Source organism: Oncorhynchus mykiss, chromosome 11 (genome assembly GCF_013265735.2).
Source record: "Oncorhynchus mykiss isolate Arlee chromosome 11, USDA_OmykA_1.1, whole genome shotgun sequence".
NCBI lineage: Eukaryota > Metazoa > Chordata > Actinopteri > Salmoniformes > Salmonidae > Oncorhynchus > Oncorhynchus mykiss.
In genome coordinates this window covers 32,963,362-32,989,818 of record NC_048575.1, presented here as the reverse complement: position 1 = coordinate 32,989,818, position 26,457 = coordinate 32,963,362, and the positions used below count along the sequence as shown (strand labels likewise).

Here is a 26,457-nt window from a genome sequence, read left to right as displayed (position 1 = left end):
GTCTGGAGGAAACCTGGCACCATCCCTACGGTGAAGCATGGTGGTGGCAGCATCATGCTGTGGGGTGTTTTTCAGCAGCAATGACTTGGAGACTAGTCAGGATTGAGGGAAAGATGAACGGAGCAAAGGATAAAGAGATTGTTGATGAAATCCTGCTCAGACTAGGGTGAAGGTTTACCTTTCAACAGGACAACGACCCTAAGCACACAGCCAAGACAACGCAGGAGTGGCTTCGGTACAAATCTCTGAATGTCCTTGAGTGGCCCAGCCAGAGCCTGGACTTGAACCCGATCTAACATTTCTGGAGAGACCTGAAAAAAGCGGTGCAGCGACGCTCCCCATCCAACCTGACAGAGCTTTAGAGGATCTACAGAGATGAATGAGAGAACTTCCCAAATACCGGTGTGCCAAGCTTGTAGCATCATACCCAAGAAGACTCGAGGCTGTAATCGCTGCCAAGGGTGCTTCAACAAAGTACTGAGTAAAGGATCTGAATACTTATGTGATAGTTCAGTTGTTGTTTAATTTATAGATTTGAAAACATTTCTAAAAACCTGTTTTTTTGCCATGTGGGCCCTGGTCAAAATTAGTGCAATATAAAGGGAATAGGGTGCCATTTGAGTGTTTTAGAATAGTGTGTGTGAGTCAATCGATTTGATACCATCACTGAAGGGCTACTGTATAATGAGGGTGGTGGGCAATTGGTTGATAGTCACTTTTTAGATGTGAATCCTATGAAGCTGGTTGGCTTACCGTTAGCGCAGAACTCGTAAGGTGTACAGAGCTCATCCTCAAACAGGCAACCTGAAACAGATAGAGAAATTAAAACTTAAAAAACACAATTTACAACACATCACAATCATACTCAAAGGGACAATACACCGGACGCTGAAGATGTGGACGTCGATGAAGGCAGCCCCCCCCCCCCCCCCCCCCCCCCCCCGCACCTCTCTGATTCAGAGGGGTTGGGTTAAATGCGGAAGACACATTTCGGGTTGAATAGATTCAGTTGTGCAAATGACTAGGTATCCCCTTTCCCGTCCCTATGCTAATCTCTGTCATCTCTATTCAATCTAAATGTCCCCGTTAATAAGGGTCAAGGAGTGAGATAAAACGATAAAAAAGGCAACATTAACAGCAACACTGATTGTACATCAGGGCTCTTCACATAACCACATTTGAGGAGTACAGAGGCACACAGCACTATCATGTGCCATTGGCTTTTAGCATGAGCTCTATGCCAGTGTGTACCAAGAGCACCAGCTGCCAGCCACGGCTCCACACTTTTCAGTGTTAAATTAACACACTGCTTAGTGTAAAGCCTTGTTTGCTTATTTCCCAGAGTGCCTTGCCTCTCAAGTGAATTCTAAAGTAACCACCCATGACTCTTATTTTTTTGTGACAGAGATGTGGTTGTTGCATTCATCCAGTTTCAGTCCTGATTTAATGCAGGCAGGCTGTACAGTAGGTGGCAGTGTTTGCACCTAGAAGTTGGATCTGCCAAATCCCGAAAAAAATTCTCAGTCCTGTAGCCTTCAAGCAAGATCATAGCGACCATGATTTAAATTAGTTTAAAATTCCACGCACAATTCATATGGCCATGGGATGGGAGAGAGAGAGAGAGGTCATGAGCAGATGAGCTCCCAAATTTTTCAGCATGTTTAAAAAAAAAAAAAAGATAGATTTAGAGTTAGACAAACTTAGATTTTTTGGCAGGGACATATACTGGATGCTACCCTCTACACAACATAACCTTCACTCCAAATCAAAACTCCAAAACTACAACCTGATTTTGTACGGAATTACCTGGAATGCTTCCTACACCCAAGGATTATTATTCCCAAATTATACAGCAAATGGCAAACCAGCAGAGACCTGAAAACACCATCTCTCAAGTTTTTGCTCTTCTCAGCACACAGCTGAGAACTCAGCACTCAGCACTGTTGGGGCGAGTGACTCTGAACTTACAATGGCTAGCCCCAAGTTGTTATATATATAAATATATATAATATTTTTTATTGTGCATTTTGCTATTTGCCTCATGACTCCTGCATGTTTTGTTGACTATGACATTTCTTTACCCAACCGTGGGACAGACTATGTTTGTTCTCACACTCGGGACTCTGACTCTCTATTGGTTACACAGACTTTTGGCCTCCCATCCCATTCTAACCACCTCTCGCTGGCTTTGTATTCATGTTACCTGAAGAAATTGCTGTACAATATGATCTTGTTGCCATCTGACGTACATTCAGATGTCATAAATCAGCACTGCAGAGCTCTCCCTGTCCTATGCCATGCCTTGATTGTATTACTGTTGATGATGTCTGGAAATGTGCATGTACACCCTGGCCCGTCATGTTGCTAGCCCCAATTCTGACTTGTGTTCTGATATCTGCTTCACTGATTTCGGCTACCATAAAAGCCTGGGTTTTCTGCACGTTAACACTAGAAGCTTATTACCTAAAATCAATTGAAAGTGTGGGTACACAGCTCCAGTCCAGATGTGTAAGTCATTACTAAGATGTGGTTAAGGAAGAGTGTTTTGAATACTGATGTTAACCTTTCTGGTGCTTTCTGTAATGACTTTAGTGATCACTGTTTTACAGCCTGTGTTCGTAATGGCTGCTCAGTGAAATGACCTGTCCTGATTTGTCATAGATGCTTGCTGAAAAAACTTGAACTCCTTCACAAACTGGCCTCTGTAAAATGGTATACAATCAGCTTGATCCTGTTATATCTGCCACACCCTCTACTTCTCATCCTGTGTCTCCCTAACCTGCCGCCAGACCCCCATTGCTCTCTCCCTCTCTCTGTGTGGGTGTATCTGATTGTGTGAGTGGAGACAGGTGTGCTGGAGTCATAGCAGATCCCCACCAGCTGCAAACTGTTCCATAATCAAGACCTCTACAAATACTCAGCCGTGCCACTTCCACACTGCCAGATCGCAGCCGCTGCTCATTCCGTCCGCTGACTCTGCTCCCTGTTGCCAGTACCTCGTCTCGTCAGTCCTTCTTCCCTGCCCAGGACTCCCGCTCCACTGCTTCCTTGGATTCCGCTCCGGAACTGCTTACCCTGCCCCTGATCCCCTTGCCCCAGCCGCAGCCTCAGTTCCTGGTTCCCTGCTACCTGCACAAGCTCCCCCTGGGCTGCAGCCCATCGCCCCCAGCTTTTCAATAAATACCTTGGTTACCTTATCCCTGTCTCCTCGTCTGAGTCTGCACTTGGGTTCACCAGCTCCACCACGCGTAACAGATCCCCTCTGTTGAACACGCTTGGACCTTATTTTTGATATTTTCAGTGGCATTGTTAACAAACACACCCCATCAAGAAAATGAGAATTAAAAACCGGTTCAGCCCCTGGTTTGACTGTGATCTTGCAGAGTTACTCCACCTCAAGAATTGCATTTGGCGAAAGGCTTGGCACAAGCATGCTCAGACTGACTGGCTCTCATTCAGGCAAATGAGAAATAAGTGCACTCAGGCTATCCACAAGGCCAAAGTTAGTTACTTTAAGGAGCAGTTCTCCAGACCCCAAGAGGATCTGGAAAACAGTTAAAGACCTGGAGAATAAACTCTCCTCCTCACATCTGCCCATGTCCCGTAAAGTTGATGATGTGGTTGTTACTGACAATAAGCACATGGCTGAGCTCTTTAATCACCACTTCATTAAGTCAGGATTTCTATATGACTCAACCATGCCTTCTTGCCCGTCCAACATCTCCCACCCCTTCTAATGTGACTATCCCCGATGCTTCTCCCTCTTTTTCCTTTTTTCCCTGCTACAAAGTTTCTCCCTGCAGGGAGTCACTGCAGAGTCCGAGGTGCTAAAAGAGATCCTGAAACTTCACCCCAAAAAAACATCTGGGTCAGATGGTTTAGCCCCTTTCTTCTTTAAGGTTGCTTTCCCTATTATCACCAAGCCTGTCTCCAACCTTTTTAACCTGCCTCTACTTTCTGGGGAGGTTCCCATTGCTTGGAAGGCAGGCACGGTTTGTAATTTATTTAAAGGCGGAGATCAAGCTGATCCTAAGTTATAGGCCCATTTCTATTTTGCCCTGTTTATCAATAGTGTTGCAAAAAATTGTCAATAATAAACTGACTGGCTTTCTTGATGTCTACAGTATTCTCTCTGGTATGCCATCGGGTTTCTGCTCAGGTTATGGATGTGTCACTGCAACCTTCAAGGTCCTTAATGATGTCACCATTGCCCTTGATTCTAAACAATGTTGTGCTGTTGTTTTTGTTGACTTGGCCAAAGCTTTTGATACGGTAGACCATTCCATTCTTGTGGGCTGGCTAAGGAGTATTTGGGGTCTCTGAGGGGTCTTTGGCATGGTTTGCTAACTACATCTCTCAAAGAGTGCAGTGTTTAAAGTCAGAAAATCTGCTGTCTCAGCCACTGCCTGTCACCAAGGGAGTACCCCAAGGCTCAATCCTAGGCCCGATGCTCTTGTCAATTTACATCAACAACATAGCTCAGGCAGTAAGAAGCTCTCTCATTCATTTATATGCAGATGATACAGTGTCATACTCAGCTGCCATCTTCCTCGATTTTGTGCTAAATGCTCTACAACAAAGCTTTCTTAGTGTCCAACAAGCTTTCTCTACCCTTAATCTTGTTCTGAACACCTCCAAATCAAAGGTCATGTGGTTTGGGAAGTAGAATGCCCCTCTCCCCACAGTTATGATTACTACCTCTGAGGGTTTAGAGCTTAAGGTCACCTCATACAAGTACTTGGGAGTGTATCTAGACAGTGCACGGTCCTTCTCTCAGAACATATCATCGTAATTGTTCCTTTTTCACCCCATCTGCCAAACTAACCCTGATTCAGATGACCATCCTACCCATGCTAGATTACGGAGACATCATTTAGATCGGCAGGTAAGGGGGCTCTCGAGCAGCTAGATGTTCTTTACCATTCGGGCCATCAGATTTGCCACCAATTCGCCTTATAGGACACATCGCTTCACTCTACACTCCTCTGTAAACTAGTCATCCTGTCGCAAGATCCACTGGTTGATGCTTATTTATAAAAACCTCTTAGGCCTCACTCCCCTCTATCTGAGATATCAACTGCAGCCCTCATCCTCCACATACAACACCCTTTCTGCCAGTCACATTCTGTTAAAGGTCCCCAAAGCACACACATCCCTGGGTTGCTCGTCTTTTCAGTTCGCTGCAGCTAGCGACTGGAACGAGCTGCAGCAAACACTCAAACTGGACAGTTTCAGCTCAATCTCTTCATACAAAGACTCAATCATGGACACTCTTAATGACAGTTGTGGCTGCTTTGCGTGATGTATTGTTGTTTCTACCTTCTTGCCCTTTGCTGTTGTCTGTGCAAAATAATGTTTATACCATGCGTTGTGCCGCTACCTTGTTGTGTTGCTACCATGTTGTCATGTTGTGTTGCTACCTGCCTTGCTATGTTGTTATCTTAGGTCTCTCTTTATGTAGTGTTGTGTTGTCTCTCTTGTTGTGATGTGTGTTTTGTCCTATGTATATGTTTTTTTAAATCCCAACCCCTGTCCCTGCAGGGGGCCTTTTGCTTTTTGGTAGGCTGTCATTGTACATAAGAAATTGTTGTTAACTGACTTGCCCAGTTAAATAAAGGTTAAATAAATAAATAAAATACAAATCATGTTGAGAGCCTAGTTTTACCCTCACAGTGGCCTCAATCTCCTGGTTTAAAAGCATTCAGACAGAATTGGGATTTCAAACACTAGATATTTTTATTCACCTGCAACCTGCATCCAGAACGACTGCCGGGTTGGGCAGATTAAGATACAAGATTGCCTAAACCATCTAAATTGGAACAACCATTTCAGTTACGGGAACAATAATTCCAAGAAACAAATATGTAGTTTATATTTAAGTAGCATAAAATTGAGTATTTAATCAATTTACATGCAACAACATAGATATTGAAACAAACGATTCAAAAAGCACGCTGGGAAATATGGTAATGATGGGAGTGGTTTTGGTTTAACACTCGTTATTAACATCAACACTGGAGTATTTTACACCAATGAGTTGATAAAATTAACAGAGTAAATTCAACACCTGAATCAACACTAGAAATACTACACTTACAAATCAACACTAGGTAACACTTGCCAATTTGCTGTGTGTGTAACTGTGGTCTGCTCAGGGATTATGCTTATGTGATGTTGGACAATGCCATGGTAGACGTCATCAGAATGATCTTTAATAATCTCTCTCGCTCGCTATCTTGCTAGCTAACATTAGCATTGTTAGCTAATTTTGACAAACTTTTCTAGCTAAGGACAACATTGTCATCTGTCTACAGTAGGAATTTGACAACTTGATAATGATGGCAAAGTTGTTTCCAACTAAATATTTGCCTACTTTAGCAATGTCACCCTATATCAAGGACACTGTAGTGTTAACAGTCATTAGCCACTGTCCAGAATGATCTCCCCCTAGGAAACAGGTGCATGGCAGAATGGACTGAGTAGGAGGAGAAGCCTTGGACAGAATACTTTCAGGCTAGGGTCCTTTTTTCTCAATTTCCACCTGACTGACGTGCCCAAAGGAAACTGCCTGTTGCTCAGGCCCTGAAGCCAGAATATGCATATACAGTGCCTTGCGAAAGTATTCGGCCCCCTTGAACTTTGCGACCTTTTGCCACATTTCAGGCTTCAAAAATAAACATATACAACTGTATTTTTTTGTGAAGAATCAACAACAAGTGGGACACAATCATGAAGTGGAACGACATTTATTGGATATTTCAAACTTTTTTAACAAATCAAAAACTGAAAAATTGAGCGTGCAAAATTATTCAGCCCCTTTACTTTCAGTGCAGCAAACTCTCTCCAGAAGTTCAGTGAGGATCTCTGAATGATCCAATGTTGAACTAAATGACTAATGATGATAAATACAATCCACCTGTGTGTAATCAAGTCTCCGTATAAATGCACCTGCACTGTGATAGTCTCAGAGGTCCGTTAAAAGCGCAGAGAGCATCATGAAGAACAAGGAACACACCAGGCAGGTCCGAGATACTGTTGTGAAGAAGTTTAAAGCCGGATTTGGATACAAAAATATTTCCCAAGCTTTAAACATCCCAAGGAGCACTGTGCAAGCGATAATATTGAAATGGAAGGAGTATCAGACCACTGCAAATCTACCAAGACCTGGCCGTCCCTCTAAACTTTCAGCTCATACAAGGAGAAGACTGATCAGAGATGCAGCCAAGAGGCCCATGATCACTCTGGATGAACTGCAGAGATCTACAGCTGAGGTGGGAGACTCTGTCCATAGGACAACAATCAGTCGTATATTGCACAAATCTGGCCTTTATGGAAGAGTGGCAAGAAGAAAGCCATTTCTTAAAGATATCCATAAAAAGTGTCGTTTAAAGTTTGCCACAAGCCACCTGGGAGACACACCAAACATGTGGAAGAAGGTGCTCTGGTCAGATGAAACCAAAATTTAACTTTTGCCAACAATGCAAAACGTTATGTTTGGCGTAAAAGCAACACAGCTGAACACACCATCCCCACTGTCAAACATGGTGGTGGCAGCATCATGGTTTGGGCCTGCTTTTTTTCTGCAGGGACAGGGAAGATGGTTAAAATTGATGGGAAGATGGATGGAGCCAAATACAGGACCATTCTGGAAGAAAACCTGATGGAGTCTGCAAAAGACCTGAGACTGGGACGGAGATTTGTCTTCCAACAAGACAATGATCCAAAACATAAAGCAAAATCTACAATGGAATGGTTCAAAAATAAACATATCCAGGTGTTAGAATGGCCAAGTCAAAGTCCAGACCTGAATCCAATCGAGAATCTGTGGAAAGAACTGAAAACTGCTGTTCACAAATGCTCTCCATCCAACCTCACTGAGCTCGAGCTGTTTTGCAAGGAGGAATGGGAAAAAATGTCAGTCTCTCGATGTGCAAAACTGATAGAGACATACCCCAAGCAACTTACAGCTGTAATCGCAGCAAAAGGTGGCGCTACAAAGTATTAACTTAAGGGGGCTGAATAATTTTGCTCGCCCAATTTTTCAGTTTTGATTTGTTAAAAAAGTTTGAAATATCCAATAAATGTCGTTCCACTTCATGATTGTGTCCCACTTGTTGTTGATTCTTCACAAAAAAATACAGTTTTATATCTTTATGTTTGAAGCCTGAAATGTGGCAAAAGGTCGCAAAGTTCAAGGGGGCCGAATACTTTCGCAAGGCACTGTAATTGGTACCATTAGAGAGAAAACACTGACGTTTGTAGAAATGTTAAAATAATTTAGAAGACTATAACACTATAAGACTATACCGATACGGTAGGAGAAAATCCAAAGAAAAACAACCCAATTTTGTTTTTGAGAGCCAATGCTCTTACAATGGAAAGTATAGGAAAATAATTAAATCTAGCTCCCAGTATGCAATTCCTATGGCTTCCACAGGGTTTCAGCACTCTATGTTCAAGGTTTCAGGCTTGTTTCTTCCAAAACGAGTAAGAATAATGAGTTTTAGTACTGGGACACACTATTGGCAATTCGTGTATGTGCACGCGATGAAGACAAGACACCCCTGCTAATATTGTTTTCCTACTGAGCATACTTCTTTCCGAATGAAATATTATAGTTTGATTAGGTTTTAGCGTGTCTGAAGAGTCAATAGAAACATTTTGACTTGTTTTAACAAAGTTTAGCGGTAGATTTGTGGATTCCTTTCTCTGCATGTTGAACTAGTGGATTACTCAAATCGATGGCGCCAACTAAACAGACTTTGGGGATATAACAAAGGATTTTTCTAACACTAAATGTTATAGCTGGGACCCTTTGAATGACAAATCAGAGCAAGATGTTAAAAAATAAGTGAATATTTAATCGCTTTTTGTGAATTTATGAAACCTGTGGAAAATTATTTAGCCATTATATCACTGTAATGGCTAATGTAAATCGGACAGTGCAGTGAGATTAACAAGAATTTAAGCCATCAACTGATATAAGACACTTGTATGTACCTACATGTTTAATATCCATAATTGTTCTGATTATTTATTTGAATTGCGCCTAGCCTTAAGTTAAGAAAATGAATGGGAGTCATCTATATCTATATATATATATTTAGAGAGAGCTTTTTTACATTTATTTCAGGTACATCATTAAAAATGTAATGTTCTCTTGGCCAAATTTGATTAGAGTCACACAATGCACTAATAGCTATTTAATAGTCAGGGGAGTGCCATTCCACAAAGGGACATAATCACAAAGCCATTTTGTAGCTCTGCTTTCAGGGACAAACACACACACACATACAGTTTTTCTCTTTCACACCAAATGACTCCAGCTGTTCAGCAGTAGCGGTCGGTGTTGTTTAAGATGGAGGATGATTTTTTAATTTTTGATATACATGGCCTTATTTTTATTACAGCATTTTGGATGACTGTCATTCCTATTCCACTCACCCAGTTCAATGTAACAGCAATAGGTTTAGGATACTACATGATACTCTAATGCTCCCTATACCCGTCATGAGGTTGCTACAACCTAGCCTATGAATGAAAGTTTACAACGTAGGTGCACACGTCGAGAGAATTTTGAGGTGACAGATTGACACATGGACAGACAGTGACACATTCAACACCGCCTTGCACACTCTTGCCTGCATCTAGCTGATATACAGTAGGGTGTAATCATTAGTCCAACAGTTGCAAACAAGAGTTTCTATTGGACAAATTAAGGTAGGTTTTTCCCTGTTTCCTTCTGTTTTCTTCCGTTTAAGAAATGTTGTTGATTTATTATTATAATTGTTTTTACCCCCTTTTTTCCCTCCCAATTTAGTGGTATCCAATTGGTAGTTACAGTCTTGTCTCATCGCTGCAACTCCCATACAAACTCCGAAAAACAACCCAACCAAGCTGCCCTGCTTCTTGACACAATGCCCACTTAACCCGGAAGCCAGCCACACCAATGTATTGGAGGAAACACCGTACACCTGGCGACCGTGTCAGCGTGCACTGCGCCCGGCCTGCCACTGGAGTCGCCAGTGCTTCATGGGACAAGGACATCCCTGCCAGCCAAACCCTCCCCTAACCTGGACGATGCTGGGCCAATTGTGTGCCGCCCCATGAGTCTCCCGGTCACGGCCGGCTGCGACAGAGCCTGGACTCAAACCCACAATCTCTAGTGGCACAGCTAGCACTGCGATGCAGTGCCTTAGACCACTGCGCCACTCGGGAGGCAACTGAATGAATACACTTCCATAGTAGCCACAATATATTCCTTCTCACATCTATGCGCTCTCCTCCACTCACCTTTTCCCTTTGCTTGTAGACTCCAATGCACAACACATCAGCTGTATGTGACCAGGTAAAAAAAACTTTCCAAGCCAAACCATATGATAACCGCTTCACACAGCCTACATCATTGTCACCATATTAGCTAAAGTAACATCATAGTCAACATAGCTAATAGAAATAAGGCGTTAGTAAACCTGCTACAATCACACAGTAATGTTACACTCTACAGTCAGTAAGCAGTTTAGCACTTACACCCGCGGGCCCCGTGGCAATAAAATAGTCAAACCAAAAGCTTACCTTGACTTAGAAGAGTTCCAGTGTTGTGTTCAATACTCATAGCCAGCTAGCTAACATAGCAATCCTCAGTTTGAGCAGGGTGTTTGAGTAGGCCAAACCAGCTAGCTGCATTTGCTTGCTAAGTAAGTGAAACTGAAAATGAAAAAAAGGTAATCTCTCTCTCTCTCTAGCTTCTCCTTCATTTTAGAAGAAATTAACTTGTTTAAAACTGTTCAACTATTGTCTTTCTCTCTCTCTTTGACTCAACTACTCACTACATGTTATGCACTGCAGTGCTAGCTTATGCTTTTAGCACTAGATTAATTATCAGATAATTTGATTGGGTGGACAACATGTCAGTTCATGTCTTCCAGAAGTTGTCATAATTATTGTGTAAGTCTATGGAAGGGGCTGAGAACCAAGATCCTCCTAGGTTTTGTATTGAAATCAATGTATCCATAGGAGGACAGAAGCTAGCTGTCCATTGTGCTACTCTACAGAGTGCTGTTGAGAATACTGTAGACCTTAATTGCAAAAAGTGGGTTTTCCATCAATTATTTGTTGCAGTAAATATATTTAGTATAGTGTTATCTAAAAAGGATAACTTTTTAAATGTTTTCAAATGGTTATTGCTATGAAATTCACTGAGGAGGATGGTCCTCCCCTTCCTCCTCTGAGGAGCCTCCACTGCTGTCCAGATATATAAAAGCCTGAGGAAAGACTGTCACTCAACTGTCAAGTGCCTGGAAAATTGCACCCAAGGCTTCCCTTAGCCACTCCATACTCAATCTTCCACATCTCAACTCTTCGCAATGTTGCAAACCCTTCAGACTGAACCAACTTCACGAAGCATCTCAGAGTAGGAGCGCTGACTTAGGATCAAGTCCCCCCTGTATGTAAGCATTTTCAGTATGATCAAAAAGGCAAAACCGATCCTAGAAGAGCACTGAGAAGATTTGTGAAAACTGACCAATATCCCTGAGATGTGTCCGAAATGTAGCCTATGCATTTTGAACGCAACACGGACCATGCGTCAGTGCTTCAAGACCCTCAACAAACCATGCGATGTCCTCTTCATTATGTTCCTCACCGCTTGGCAATTACTGTCAGTGCCCTCAACTTTACCACCTAATCACTCCACCAACTACTTCATTCATCATGTTGTCTCTGAGGGCTTGTCAGCTCTCAATATTAATTAATGCCTTCAATTGAAGGAATTGTCCGCCGTGTGTGTCTGTGTGTGTGTGTGTGTGTGTGTGTGTGTGTGTGTGTGTGTGTGTGTGTGTGTGTGTGTGTGTGTGTGTGTGTGTGTGTCCAGTAGTACTGAGTGAATGTGAGATGGGCAGGACGTCCAATTGATAACGCCACCGTCGCCACTTCTCACCTCCCAGAGGCGGCGGCAGCGATTATTAAAATGGACTTGTAATTCGGGGTAATGCAATCAGGGAAGATAATGTTGATTACCTCAGGACCCAAAAAATGCTAAATGTATCGTGTGGTTATCATCAGGTATCTGAGGAGAGAAAATCTTCAGAGAGAAACTCATATCTAAATTAAACATCCATATTACAACACATTACTATTTGTTATCTTGTAAAGGAGCACTAACTGATCAGAACTATCACAGATAGGGGTATATCAAACATGGAACACACACAACAACAAGGATTTGTACTTGCTTGGATAACACAGTCTAGTTTAATTTTTTTACTTTAGGAGTAGCCTCAGCATTTAGGAGTAGCCTCAGCATTTAGGAGTAGCTTCAGCATTTAGGAGTAGCCTCAGCATTTAGGAGTAGCCTCAGCTATCCGGCTTCTGAAAGGTTCCAATAATTGTGTGAGGGGTTGGATTGGGTGGATTTCTCCATCCCCTTCTCTGACCTTTGTATAGGGCAGTTTAATGGTGAGAAATGTCTCAGTCCCTGGAATAAAAACGTTGTGCTATACAGGAGCACGAGTAAGGACATCAATCAGCTTCTCCCAAACATTGCATCAGGAAATTGAGTCTATCATAGTTCATGTGGGATTCAATGACATTATGAAAGACAGCTCAGAACAGCTAATGATGGATTTTAAAGATCTGATTGGGTCTCAGCTTGACACCAACAAACACCCAATAATATCTAGCCCTGTGCCCTCCCTAAATTGTGGCATTGAATGTTTCAGCAGGCTTTTAGCCTTTTAGTTCTTGGATCCTTTCATAACATTATAAGGCTGCATAGTCACTTTAACCATATCTACATGTACATACTACCTCAATCAGCCTGATTAACCAGTGTCTGTATGTAACCTCGCTACTTTTATAGCCTCGCTACTGTATATAGCCTGTCTTTTTACTGTTGTTTTATTTCTTTACTTACCTATTGTTCACCTCACACCTTTTTTGCAATATGGTTAGAGCCTGTAAGTAAGCATTTCACTGTAAGGTATTGTTGTATTCGGTGCACGTGACAAATAAACTTTGATTTGATTTGAGACAATGAATCTAGCCCAGTTAAACGAATCCCTACCATTTTGTCGCTAAGTTGTCATAATGCTTCAGCAAATGTACATTATCCCATGGGCATTGGTAGACACAATGTAAGTAACCTACTTTATGTCCCTCTAAGTGCCCTGAATGCCTGTGATGATCCTACAGCTATTGTATGCAGTAATCATGTGTCTATGAACAAGACGTATACTGTTAGCACTGAGGCGGTGTGCCCTGGTAAGAAGTCCACTGTGTGCAGCTCACCCTGTACTAACATAAATAACGTGAGCATGTCTACTTCTGCTCAACTTCTCAGTAAAGCAATGAAAACAATCAAACACCCCAGCAAAGTGCTAAAAAAAATAGCCAACGTTAACATATGTTGCTTAAGAAACAAAGTTCATGAAATCAATAATTTGCTAGAAACAGATTAAATTCATATTCTGACATTCTCCGAACGTCACTTATATAATACCTTTGATACAGTGGTAGCAACACATGGTTATAACATCTACAGAAAATACAGAAATGCTAATGGTGGAGGCGTTGCTGTTTATATTCAAAACCACATTCCTGTAAAGCTTATAGAGGATCTGATGTTAAATAATGTTGAGGTAATATGGCTACAGGTTTATCTGCCTAACCTAAAGCCCATTATTGTGGGAAGCTGCTATAGAACACGAAGTGCTAACAGTCCGTATCGGGATAACATGTGTGAAATGCTTGATAGTGTATAGTATGTGATCAACAGACATTTTCTGTGTAATTTAAATATTGACTGGCTTCAAATTGTAACCAGGGCCTGCAACCTGGTTCAGGTTACCAGTCAACCTACCAGGGTAGTTACAAACAGCACAGGAATAAAATCTTCAACGTGTATTGATCACATCTTTACTAATGTTGCAGAAATTTGCTTTAAAGCAGTATCCAAATCCATCACAATATAGTGATCACAATATAGTAGCCATATGTAGGAAAACCAAAGTTCCAAAGGCTGGGTCTAATATGGTGTATAACAGGTCAGACAACAAGTTTTGTAGTGATTCCTATTTTGTTGATGTAAATAATATTTGTTGGTCTGTGGTATGTAATGAGGAGCAACCAGATGCTGTACTTGACACATTTATGAAATTGCTTATTCCAGTTACTAATAAGCAATAACCCATTAAGACAATTACTGTAAAAACAGTTAAATCACTCTGGACTGATGAGGAATGGAAACATTTTATGGTTGAGAGGTATAAGGCAAAAGGAATGGCAAATAAATATGTCTGCACAAACGATTGACAAACATACTGCAAATTGAGAAATCATGTGACTAAACTAAAATAAGAAGAAACTATACTATGAGACAAAAAAAATATTATATAAAGAATGACAGTAAAAAAAGCTTTGGAGAACCTTAATGAAATGTTGGGCAAAAAGGCAAACTCAGCTCCGTCATTCATTGAATCAGATGGCTCATTCATCACAAAACCCACTGATATTGGCATTAATGATTTTGAATGGGCAAGATTAGCGAACTTAAGTATGAAATGCCAGCAACCAAACGTTGACACTACACGTCCAAGTATAACTGATCAAATTATGAAAGGCAAGTATTGTAATTTTGAATTCTGTTAAAGTAAGTGCGGAAGAGGTGAAACAATTATTGTTGTCTATCAACAATGACAAGCCACCAGGGTCTGACAACTTTGATGGAAAACAAGAGCGGACAATATTGCCACTCCTATTCAATCTAAGCCTACTAGAACGTGTGTGCCCTCAAGCCTGGAGGGAAGCAAAAGTAAATCCGCTATCCAAGAATTGTAAAGCCCCCTTTATTGGCTCAAATAGCTGACCAAATAGTCTGTTACCAACCCTTAGTAAACTTTTGAAAAAAATGTTTTTGACCAGATACAATGCTACTTTACTGTAAACAAATGGACAACATACTTTCAGCATGCTTATATGGAAGGACATTCAACAAGCATGGCACTTACACAAATGACTGATGATTGGCTGAGAGAAATTGAAAATATAAAGATTGTGGGTGGGCCTAAGGCACTGCATCGCAGTGCTTGAAGCGTTACTTCAAACCGGGTTCGATCCCAGGCTGTGTCACAACGGGCTGTGACTGGGAGTCCCATAGGGCAGTGCACAATTGGCCCAACGTCGTCCGGGTTAGGGGAAGGTTTGGCAGGGGGGGCTTTTTTTTTTTTTTTTTTTTCTACCCCTTTTTCTCCCCAATTTCGTGGTATCCAATTGTTGTAGTAGCTACTATCTTGTCTCATTGCTACAACTCCCGTACGAGACGAAGAGACGAAGGCTGAATTCCTGCGTCCTCCGATACACAACCCAACCAGCCGTACTGCTTCTTAACACAGCGCGCATCCAACCCGGAAGCCAGCCAACCAATGTGTCGGAGGCTACACCGTGCACCTGGCAACCTTGGCTAGCGCGCACTGCACCCGGCCCGCCACAGGAGTCGCTGGTGGGCGATGAGACAAGGAGATCCCTACCGACCAATCCCTCCCTATATATTTTAGAAATAACATTTACTTTTGATATTTAAGTATATTTATAACCAAATACTTTTACTCAAGTAAGATTTTACTGGGTGACTTTCACTTTTTCTTGAGACATTTTCTATTAAAGTACGACAATTGGCTACTTTTCCCACCACTGACTGTGTATGAGTCCTAACCAGGATTCTCGGGGTTCTCAATAGGCGGTTTCATCTCCATTCCCCCAGGCTTGACTAACCACCTGTTAACACAGCGACCACATCAAGACCAATCCATCAGGTTATCATTGTGCGGCCAAACCTATACCATAATGAGCATCCTCTTTGGGAGTCCTCCACGACACCAAATGGATACAGGTTCAAACCACATTGATTGTGTTGCTGTAGAATTTTATGAATGAGCAAACATTAATTGAGTCATTAATTTATACCGACTTCTCTCATTCACTTTTTCCAGGCTCTGACTTTGCTTGTGATAACCCAACACCAGACAGTACAGCAGTACATTATTATAACCTAATGCAACATTTATTTGCTGAACAGAATGTGCTTAACTGCAGGTAGGCTAAATGGAGCTGCAGCTGCTAAATATAGCTAGAGCCGGGTGACCTGATTTGCAGTGATATGTGGAGGATCAAGAAGAAGAGATCTGAACCAGACCGTGGTGTCCATATTAGGACAGCCTCAGTCTCAGCAGGACGTATTACAATCTGATTCCGAGGGTTTATGAGCTGTAGAATGTCATTTGAATCAATAATACATCTTCACATGGTTACTTATTAAGGCAGTATAATGACAGTCATAACATCCCCCAACTACGTATGTTTCTGCATGCGCATTGGTTTATCTTATAATACACAAATATTTTTTTAAATCGAAACTAATCCAATCCGTAAGTGGTTGGACATATTTCACACGTTCTTGAGATGGTTGTAAAAAATTCCAACAGTTGGCTATCCTAACTCTGGCTGGATTCCAATAGGCATTATATCACACTTTGCAAGCCAGCATAATGTGACTTGCTGATGTGGCATGCAAACACGGAGTTTCAGACCACTGTGTTATGTTAAAACGTTCAAAGTATGGTATAAAAAAATGATGTATCATCATAAATAATGAAATTTTATGATAAAATATTCACTTAGGAACTCAGTTGGTGAAATCTCCAGGACTCATCCTCCTTCTTCGGTGAGGTTTAATGGTGGTTGGCATCCAATAAATGTTACATTACCACCACCAGCTGGACTGGAGTATACTTTCCTCATAGTTGCTTGGGAAAAAAGGAAATAACAAATACCCTACCATCTAACCCTACACTCATTAAAAACCCACGACCCTACTCCACTAAATCTATCTAGTCGTACCTCAGGCCAACAGCCTGAAAGGATGGGACACCACCACCCTGTAACTCAAATCTGGTACACCCAAATACTTCTCTACAGCTGTCACCACAACCTCAATTTTCTGCGGCTTATGTTCCATCCCTGCAGTACAGTTGATAACCATCGCTATAAACGCTAAAAACCCAATCTCACTGAAGCATAGATCCCCTGTTTGGTCTATCCCTCTGTACTGGTACAGATGTACTACTCACCCAACTTCTCTCAGGATTCCTCCCACTTGACCCATCCTCCTCTAGTTTCTTCAATGCCTCAGCATGCAACAACTTCTGCACTACTCTAACCCTGGTAACCTCAACCTGCCTCTCTCTCACCGGACATTTCTGATCCCCAGCCCCATGGGCACCACTACAATTAACACATACCGCTTATTTCCCCCATGCTACACATAACTTTGTCTCATGCCCTTCTGAACCTCCCTCCTACACACTGCTGCCACATGCCCATAAGCTTGACACCTGTAACAACATAATGTATTCGGTACAAAAGTTTGCGCGGGATAACTGATATATCCTAGCATCACCTTGTCGGGCAAAGACTCAACATCAAACTTAAAAGAACAGACAATGACTTATTTTTCTCCACTCATGCCATGCTGTCTGCGTCGCATCAAATGACGAGCATCACAAATAGCAGGAATCTTCCGCCTCAGTTGGTCCCCTTTCACATTTACCACAACCCCAGTAAACACTCCTTTCAATGGCACCCTTTTCTTGAGAGCAAAACAACTCACATTGCTTGTCCACTTCAACAATTCCACAGCCCTAACTCCATTTTCACCCACCCTGAAACCACAAATGGATCAGCCAAAAGGCAAGGGTCCACTTTTTCCAAAATGTCTCTCCTACCTTCACAGTCTCTTCTTTATCCTGACCCTCGGGCTCTGAGAACTTCACCACACCTACAATACTTCGCACTCATTCACTTCCATTTCTCCTCCTGTCTTTGATCCGGTGTACATCTCACTCTGCTTACATTTTCTACCATTCTTCTTCATCAAACCATCCACCTTTTTTCATAAATTTTTAACAAATTCAAGCTCACCCTCGCTCTGCCTCTTTTTCCCTCTATAATCCAAGTAGAATTCTCCTGACATTCATCTTGTTTTGGCACTCTCAAGGGCCCCCATTCCCCACATGTTCATAATCACAATAATCATCTGAAAATGAATGCAACACTGATATCTCTGTTACTAGCAAACACAGTGGTACTAGTACCTCTAAAATCCACTCCAAAGGCACCCTGGGAAATAAATATGCAAATAAGGCCTTACATCCTACAGTGTTAAAACAGTTCCCCAAAACGTGTTACTGTAAAACCACAGATGTTAATTCCCTAACACTGAGAAAGTGTTACAGCATCAGTTCTAATAAAGTGTTCATTTAATTCAGAATTTGCAACACCCATGGTGTTAGGGACCCAACACTTTTGGGGTGTTAGTTCATCAACATTTTGAAATGTGACATGGTCACATATAATTTCTTAGAAAGTGTGAAATTTAACACTGTGGTTGTTAAAATTCAGATCTCAAAAGTGTTGTGTAGGGTTGCAAAATTCTTGTAACTTTCCCAAAATTCCCTGGTTTTCCAGAAATCCTGCATGGAAGTTTCCTGGAAAACGAAGCAGACTGAAATCCTCCAACCAGGATGTTTGGAAAATCTGGGAATTTTGGGGAAAGTCACTGGAATTTTGCAACCATACTTGCAGGCCTGATGTGGCCTGAGGTATAAACTGGGATACAATTATGCACTTATAACTAAAGGTACAAAAGATGACTTTACAGGGTACAGCTACAGTGACAAGTGTTTGTACCCATTTAGGAACAAATCCAAACCTTTTTTTCAGAGTGTAATACAACCAGGCTTGCAAGATGATATGTAATTCCTAATGGAATCCAGTCAGTGTGAGCATGTCCAACGTTTAGAATTTTTAATCACCTTTATTCAGAACGATTGCCAGGGTTGGGAAGACTATGCTATGAGACTACCTAAAGCATCTCAACTGGAACAACCATTTCAGAAATGGGTGCAATAAATCCAACTAATACAATGGATTCGTTCACAACATTTAGTAATTTATATTTGAGTAGTTTAAGATTAAGTAATGAATGAATCAATCAATGTACATGCACAAACATAGATATTGAAACAAACAATTCAAAAAATCTACCTGCAATAGAGCATGCTGGTTTTGGTTCAAAGTGATGCATATGAGTCTCAGGGACCTTTATTAGAGTGAAACTACAACCTCAAAATAAGGCCTTATGAAATATGTATGGTATTGCGTTAAATAGTGATGGTGGAAAAAAATCGATACAGTTACACATCGGGATATTATTTTTTACAATATATCGTACTGTAACGTTTTGACAATATTGCAATAGTATTTTTGATACAGTTGGCTATACCTGCACCAAAACGCCAGTATTTTTCCTTTCTACATTGTTCTCCATCTTCTTTTTAAATAGGGAGCCAATTACTTTCTGGCACTTTCATTTCCATGACTGATCAAAACTCGTTTTCTCATGGCTCTCTCTTCTCCCTCTTCAGCAAACATATTGTGAGCAACACATTTGGAATATAGAATCGTGATAAAACTCACAGTATCGAATTGCAATACATATAGAATCGTGAAATATTGTATCGTGAGGAGATTCCCAACCATAGTGTTAAATCTTAAAATTTTTTTATGATGACAGATTCACTTCGTGAAGTCGGACTGGAAATGGATGAATGGCAACAACCAAGTCTCCGTCAGAAACAAATACAGTCATGGGTGGTAAATCCTCTACAATTGGGGAAGGGGAATACTGAAAACTAGCTGTTTTTGGACGAGAGGTTTGGAACTCCTTCTTATTGGTGTATTAAAATAAACGATAGACTAGGCATCCCGCTAGCGGGACAACTTCCGGTGAAACTGGAGGGCACGCAATTCAAATGAATAATCATATGAATTATGGATATTAAAATTTAGGAACATACAAGTGTCTAATATCGGTTAAAAGCTTAAATCCTTGTTAATCTAGCTGCACTGTCCGATTTACAATAGGCTTTACAGCGAAAGCATGCCATGCGATTGTTTGAGGACGGCGCCCGACATCAAAAGCAAATTCCACCAGCACAGGTTTCATAAATTCACAAATAGCGATTACATTTTCACTTACTTTTTGAAAATCATCCTCTGATTTGTTATCCAAAGGGTCCCAGCTGCAACATGTAGTGTCGTTTTGTTAGATAAAATTATTCTTTATATCCCAAAAAGTCTGTTTAGTTGGCACCATCGATTTAAGTAATCCACTCGTTCAACATGCAGAGAAAGAAATCCAAAAAGCTACCACTAAACTGTGTTAAAACAAGTCAAAATACATTTATATTTAATCCTCAGGTACCCCAAAATGTAATTAAACTATAATATTTCAAACGGTATGAAGTATGTTCAATAGGAAAATGATATTAGCAGGTGCGCGTCCTCTTCGTCGTGCACGCATAGACTGATTTCCAAGTCTGTATCCCAGTACTAAAACTAATAATTCTTCCTCATTTGGGAAGAAACAAGCCTGAAACCATGAGCAAAGATTACTGACATCCAGTGGAAGCCATAGGAATTGCATGCTGGAAGCTAGATTACATTTTTTCCCTATACGTTCTAATGGAAGAGCATGGGCTCTCTCAAAAACAAAACGTTCTTGTTGGTTTTTCTTTGGATTTTCTCCAATCATATCTATTGTGTTATAGTCTCCTACATGATTTGAACATTCCTACAAACTTCAGTGTTTTCTTTCCAATGGTACCAATTGTATGCATATCCTGGCTTCAGGGCCTGAGCAACAGGCAGTTTACTTTGGGCACGTCAGTCAGGCGGAAATGGAGAAAAATAGACCCTAGCCTGAAGAAGTTGTCACAAACCTCCATCCCACCAAAACAGGCTGAAATTTCAGGCAATCTTCTCAAACAGCTCATACACTAAAAGGGCATGATCACCATTTTCTTAATTTGACAGTATTATAGTGTGGAAATATACAGTACCAGTCAAAAGTTTGGACACACCTACTCATTCATTTGTACTATTTTCTACATTGTAGAATAATAGTGAAGACATCAAAACTATGAAACAAGACATATGGAATCATGTAACCAAAAAATATTTTTAAATATATTTTAGAATCATCAAAGTAGCCAGCCTTTGACTTGATTAAAGCTTTAAACATTCTTGGCATTCGCTCAACCAGTTTCATCTGGAATGCTTTTGCAACAGTCTTGAAGGAGTTTCCACATATGCTGAGCACTTGTGGGCTGCTTTTCCTTCACTCTGTGGTCCAACTCATCCCAAACCATCTCAATTGGTTTGAGGTCAGGTGGATTGTGGAGGCCAGGTCATCTGATGCAGCACTCCACTCTCCTTTTTGGTCAAATAGCCCTTACACAGCCTGGAGTTGTGTTGGGTTATTGTCCTGTTGAAAAACAAATGATCGTTTCACTAAGCACAAACCAGGTGGGATGGCGTATTACTGCAGAATGCTGTGGTAGCCATGCTGGTTAAGTGTGCCTTGAATTCTAAATAATTCACCGACAGTGTCACCAGCAAAGCACACTCACACCATCACACCTCCTCCTCCATGCATTAAAGTGGGAACCACACATGTGGAGATCATCCGTTCACCTACCCTGCATCTCACAAATACACGGTGGTTGGAACCAAAAATCGCAAATTTGGACACATCAGACCAAAGGACTGATTTCCACTGGTCTAATGTCCATTGCTCGTGTTTCTTGGCCCACACAAGTCTCTTTTTCTTATTGGTGTCCTTTAGTAGTGGTTTCTTTGCAGCAATTTGACCATGAAGGCCTGATTCACACAGTCTCCTCTCAACAGTTCATGTTGAGATGTGTCTGTTACTTGAACTCTGTGAAGCATTTACTTGGGCTGCAATCTGAAGTGCAGTTAAATCTAATGAATTTATGCAACAGAGGTAACTCTGGGTCTTCCTTTCCTGTGGCAGTCCTCAGGAGAACCAGGTTCATCATAATGCTTGATGGTTTTTGTGACTGCACTTGAAGAAACTTTAAAAGTTATTTTTAAGACTGACCTTCAAGTCTTAAAGTAATAATGGACTGTCGTTTCTCTTTGCTTATTTGATCTTTTACCAAATAGAGTGTGCAAAGTTCTCATCAAGGCAAAGGGTTATTAATATAAAATAGATTTTGATTTGTTTAACACTTTTTTGGTTACTACATGATTCCATATGTGTTATTTCATAGTTTTGATGTCTTCACTATTATTCTACAATGTAGAAAATAGTAAAAATAAATACAACCTTTGAATGAGTAGGTGTGTCCAAAGTTTTGACTGGTACTGTATATAAAACACAGGAAAATTACATGTTTGACTGCACTGGGCCATTAACAATGAAGAATTTGCATTGCAGTTCTAATCTATATGATTATGTGCACCTGCAAAATCATTACAGCCATACAGTATTTCATTCCAGTGATGTATCATTTAGTATGCCCCTTCACATGTGGTTGCTGTGCCTTACTTCAACAGGGACAAAACGGATGCTTTGAGGCTGGCAGTGAGTACAGACACCTCCCACAGAGTGCTGTTAGCAACATACTGTATCTCATATCATCCCAAATGGCACCCTATTACCTTAATAGTGCACTACTTTTGACCAGGGTCCAAAGAGCTACTGTCAAAAGTAATGCCCTATAAAGTGAATAGGGTGCCATTTTGGACCTTTTATTATCATTATGGCTTCTTCCAAGGACACTCTCCTCTGCAAGTACTCAGCCCCCTAAAAATGAACAGTGCAGCAGGTAGGTGACAGCAAGGAAGTGTAATAACATGTGGTGACATTGGACAAAGAACAGTGCTTAGTGAGGATCAAGGAAAGGGAACATAACCTGGAGGCAAATTAGCATCACTCTACTAATGTAAGCACCTTGTATCATTATACTGTAACACTCTGAGCCTAAAACTGGGGAAATGTTCCTAAGGCAAGACAATTTTTAACTGAAAAGGTTTGTTTCTTAAAAGGAACCTCTCATGACAAGCCGTATATGATGCAAATCATCTTCTTATCATTACGCAATCATTCATGCTCTCCTTTTAGTTTACATACTGTATAGGCTTATAGTCAACAAGGTTGTTTCTCTTTAATAAATCATGATAAGATGCCCAACCTTGGATTTCTATTACCATACTCTAATATCCCAGTCTTCTTTTTGCTCCTGTAAATCACCTTCATAACTCACCATGATTAATCACCTCCTGCTTAAATGGCCCAGTGACATGCATGACATTGAGGTCAAAACATTGATTGAATAGGACCCTAGCACCCTTGAACCACTGGCCACATGGAACGGTGTGGTCAAACATTTCCCAGAAATTCGGGGGATTTCAGGGACTCTCCAGGCAAAAGGACTATATAAATTAAATATAGCAGCACAACTGAGGCCCCTGAAACAGGCAGGTTGACTTTTTACCTGACCCGTTGAATGATATGATTTTCTCCCCCGTACTGTGGTGTGATTGGGTTTTTAAGTCGAGAGCGAGCAGCTCTGAGGTGTACGAAAGCCTCCACATTCTCTCTCCACCAGGCTTGCTCATCACGATTCCTCCTCAGGGATCCTCTTTGTAACCTTCCATCTAAAAAAATATACCCATTAAACCTGTTCAATTTTTTTAAATGTATCGCTGTGGTACTATTTTCACAAGCATGTGGTGAATTTTCTAAACTCTTAGTACAAAACTGCAAATTGGTAACACATGTAACAGAGCCAGTCTTACATTCAACACTTTTCATTGTGCATTCATTTTGTTTGTAGACATCTTTCACCACACAACCATAGATCCAAATTATAAATGTACCATTAAATATGAGAACATTGGTTTAATCACCAAAACACAACATAATATCTTCTCAATTTAGTTATTTTATTAACCATTTAATCCAACAGAACAAATATAAGACACATGTTTAAAAATTGCCATTTGAATGTAGTATGTTACAGTAGTGTAAATTACAGTACATTACACTGTTTTCACATTAGGTAATACACTTGGACTACCCATTTAAAAAAGTCTGAAGATCACATTTCCATCATTTCTATCCCATATCTGATTAAAGGTGTGAGCGTTGGTGACATCTTTCACAATGTAATCAAATTCAATAAATGAAAGAAACATAATGTTTAGAAGGCTCTAGTTTGTTTCAAGCCTGTCTTAGGCATTTGGTCATAGGTTCTCATCGAAATCACAGTAAATACCCTCCTTGTTCTTGCACCTGGGGAAAAAAACACTTTTGGCATGGTGAATCCAAGCCTGACATACAGTAGGTCTGGATTGAAATAATTGCATGCATCATCCATGGCCTGAATGAGGGTGGTACGGTCATGGTGATGGCAATCACACACTTACTACCTGTATTGTAACTGTGTATTGTACTTATGTATTGTAGTGGTCCTGTATGTGGCTCAGTTCATAGGAGCATGGCAATAGCAACACCAGTTGTGGTGGGTTCGATTCCCACTGGGGTCACATACCAAAATGTGTGGACTGTTGTCACTTTGTTGTCTGCTTCGTAAATGGCATATATTACTGTATTGGCCAATTTAATTGTAGTAAAGCTGTGTAAAACCTATAGGTTTACCAAACGTTTAATTGATCAAGTAAGAGGAGTCCGATTGAGTAATAATCAAATGTATTTTAACTGAAGAGGAGAAAATAATAATATCAAAAGTAATGTAAGCATTGCATTGTGAAAGGTTATATGAACATGTATTGCTAGATGAAAAACTGAAGTTTGGTGAAAAAGTGACCATATGGTTTTGTGCGTTGTACTTGTCAATTGAAAATGTCCTCAGAGTTTTCAAACCACTGCCTTTTTCATTATCTGTTTTGTACAAAGAGGAGTGAAAATGTACCACATACTTGTGAAAATTGCACCAAAGAGATAAAAACTGTAACCTATTATTATTGACACCATATTACTGTCATGACACAAGGCGAGACCCAGATGCAGACACAGGAGGCAGATGGTTGGAGACTTACAATGTTTATTAATCCAAAGGAGTAGGCAAGAGGATAGTTGTGGACAGGCAAAAGGTCAAAACCAGATCAGAGTCCAGGAGGTACAGAGTGGCAGACAGGCTCGTGGTCAAGACAGGCAGAATGGTCAGGCAGGCGGTTACAGAGTCCAGAAACAGGCAAGGGTCAAAACCGGGAGGACTAGAAAAAAGGAGAAAAGCAAAAAGCAGGAGAACGAGAAAACCGCTGGTTGACTTGGAAAAACAGACAAGACAAACTGGCACAGAGAGACAGGAAACAAGGGATAAATGCAATGGGGGAAATCAGCAACACCTGGAGGAGGTAGAGACAATCACAAGGACAGGTGAAACAGATTAGGGCGTGACAATTATATTACAGTGCCTTGCGAAAGTATTCGGCCCCCTTGAACTTTGCGACCTTTTGCCACATTTCAGGCTTCAAACATAAAGATATAAAACTGTATTTTTTTGTGAAGAATCAACAACAAGTGGGACACAATCATGAAGTGGAACGACATTTATTGGATATTTCAAACTTTTTTAACAAATCAAAAACAGACAAATTGGGCGTGCAAAATTATTCAGCCCCTTTACTTTCAGTGCAGCAAACTCTCTCCAGAAGTTCAGTGGGGATCTCTGAATGATCCAATGTTGACCTAAATGACTAATGATGATAAATACAATCCACCTGTGTGTAATCAAGTCTCCGTATAAATGCACCTGCACTGTGATAGTCTCAGAGGTCCGTTAAAAGCGCAGAGAGCATCATGAAGAACAAGGAACACACCAGGCAGGTCCGAGATACTGTTGTGAAGAAGTTTAAAGCCGGATTTGGATACAAAAATATTTCCCAAGCTTTAAAACATCCCAAGGAGCACTGTGCAAGCGATAATATTGAAGTGGAAGGAGTATCAGACCACTGCAAATCTACCAAGACCTGGCCGTCCCTCTAAACTTTCAGCTCATACAAGGAGAAGACTGATCAGAGATGCAGCCAAGAGGCCCATGATCACTCTGGATGAACTGCAGAGATCTACAGCTGAGGTGGGAGACTCTGTCCATAGGACAACAATCATTCGTATATTGCACAAATCTGGCCTTTATGGAAGAGTGGCAAGAAGAAAGCCATTTCTTAAAGATATCCATAAAAAGTGTTGTTTAAAGTTTGCCACAAGCCACCTGGGAGACACACCAAACATGTGGAAGAAGGTGCTCTGGTCAGATGAAACCAAAATTGAACTTTTTGGCAACAATGCAAAACGTTATGTTTGGCGTAAAAGCAACACAGCTCATCACCCTGAACACACCATGCCCATTGTCAAACATGGTGGTGGCAGCATCATGGTTTGGGCCTGCTTTTCTTCAGCAGGGACAGGGAAGATGGTTAAAATTGATGGGAAGATGGATGGAGCCAAATACAGGACCATTCTGGAAGAAAACCTGATGGAGTCTTCTAAAGACCTGAGACTGGGACGGAGAT

General features: G+C 41.0%; 1 protein-coding gene across 1 annotated transcript in view; it reads right to left on the bottom strand.

The window, feature by feature from the left end:
- The window catches only part of LOC110535589 (receptor-type tyrosine-protein phosphatase N2), a 288,776-nt gene that overhangs the window by 244,725 nt on the left and 17,594 nt on the right, over positions 1–26,457 (bottom strand). Inside the window, exon 2 of the mRNA XM_021620665.2 lies at positions 754–804. Coding sequence (XP_021476340.1) covers positions 754–804 — 51 coding nt within the window. The remainder of the gene's footprint in view (positions 1–753; positions 805–26,457) is intronic.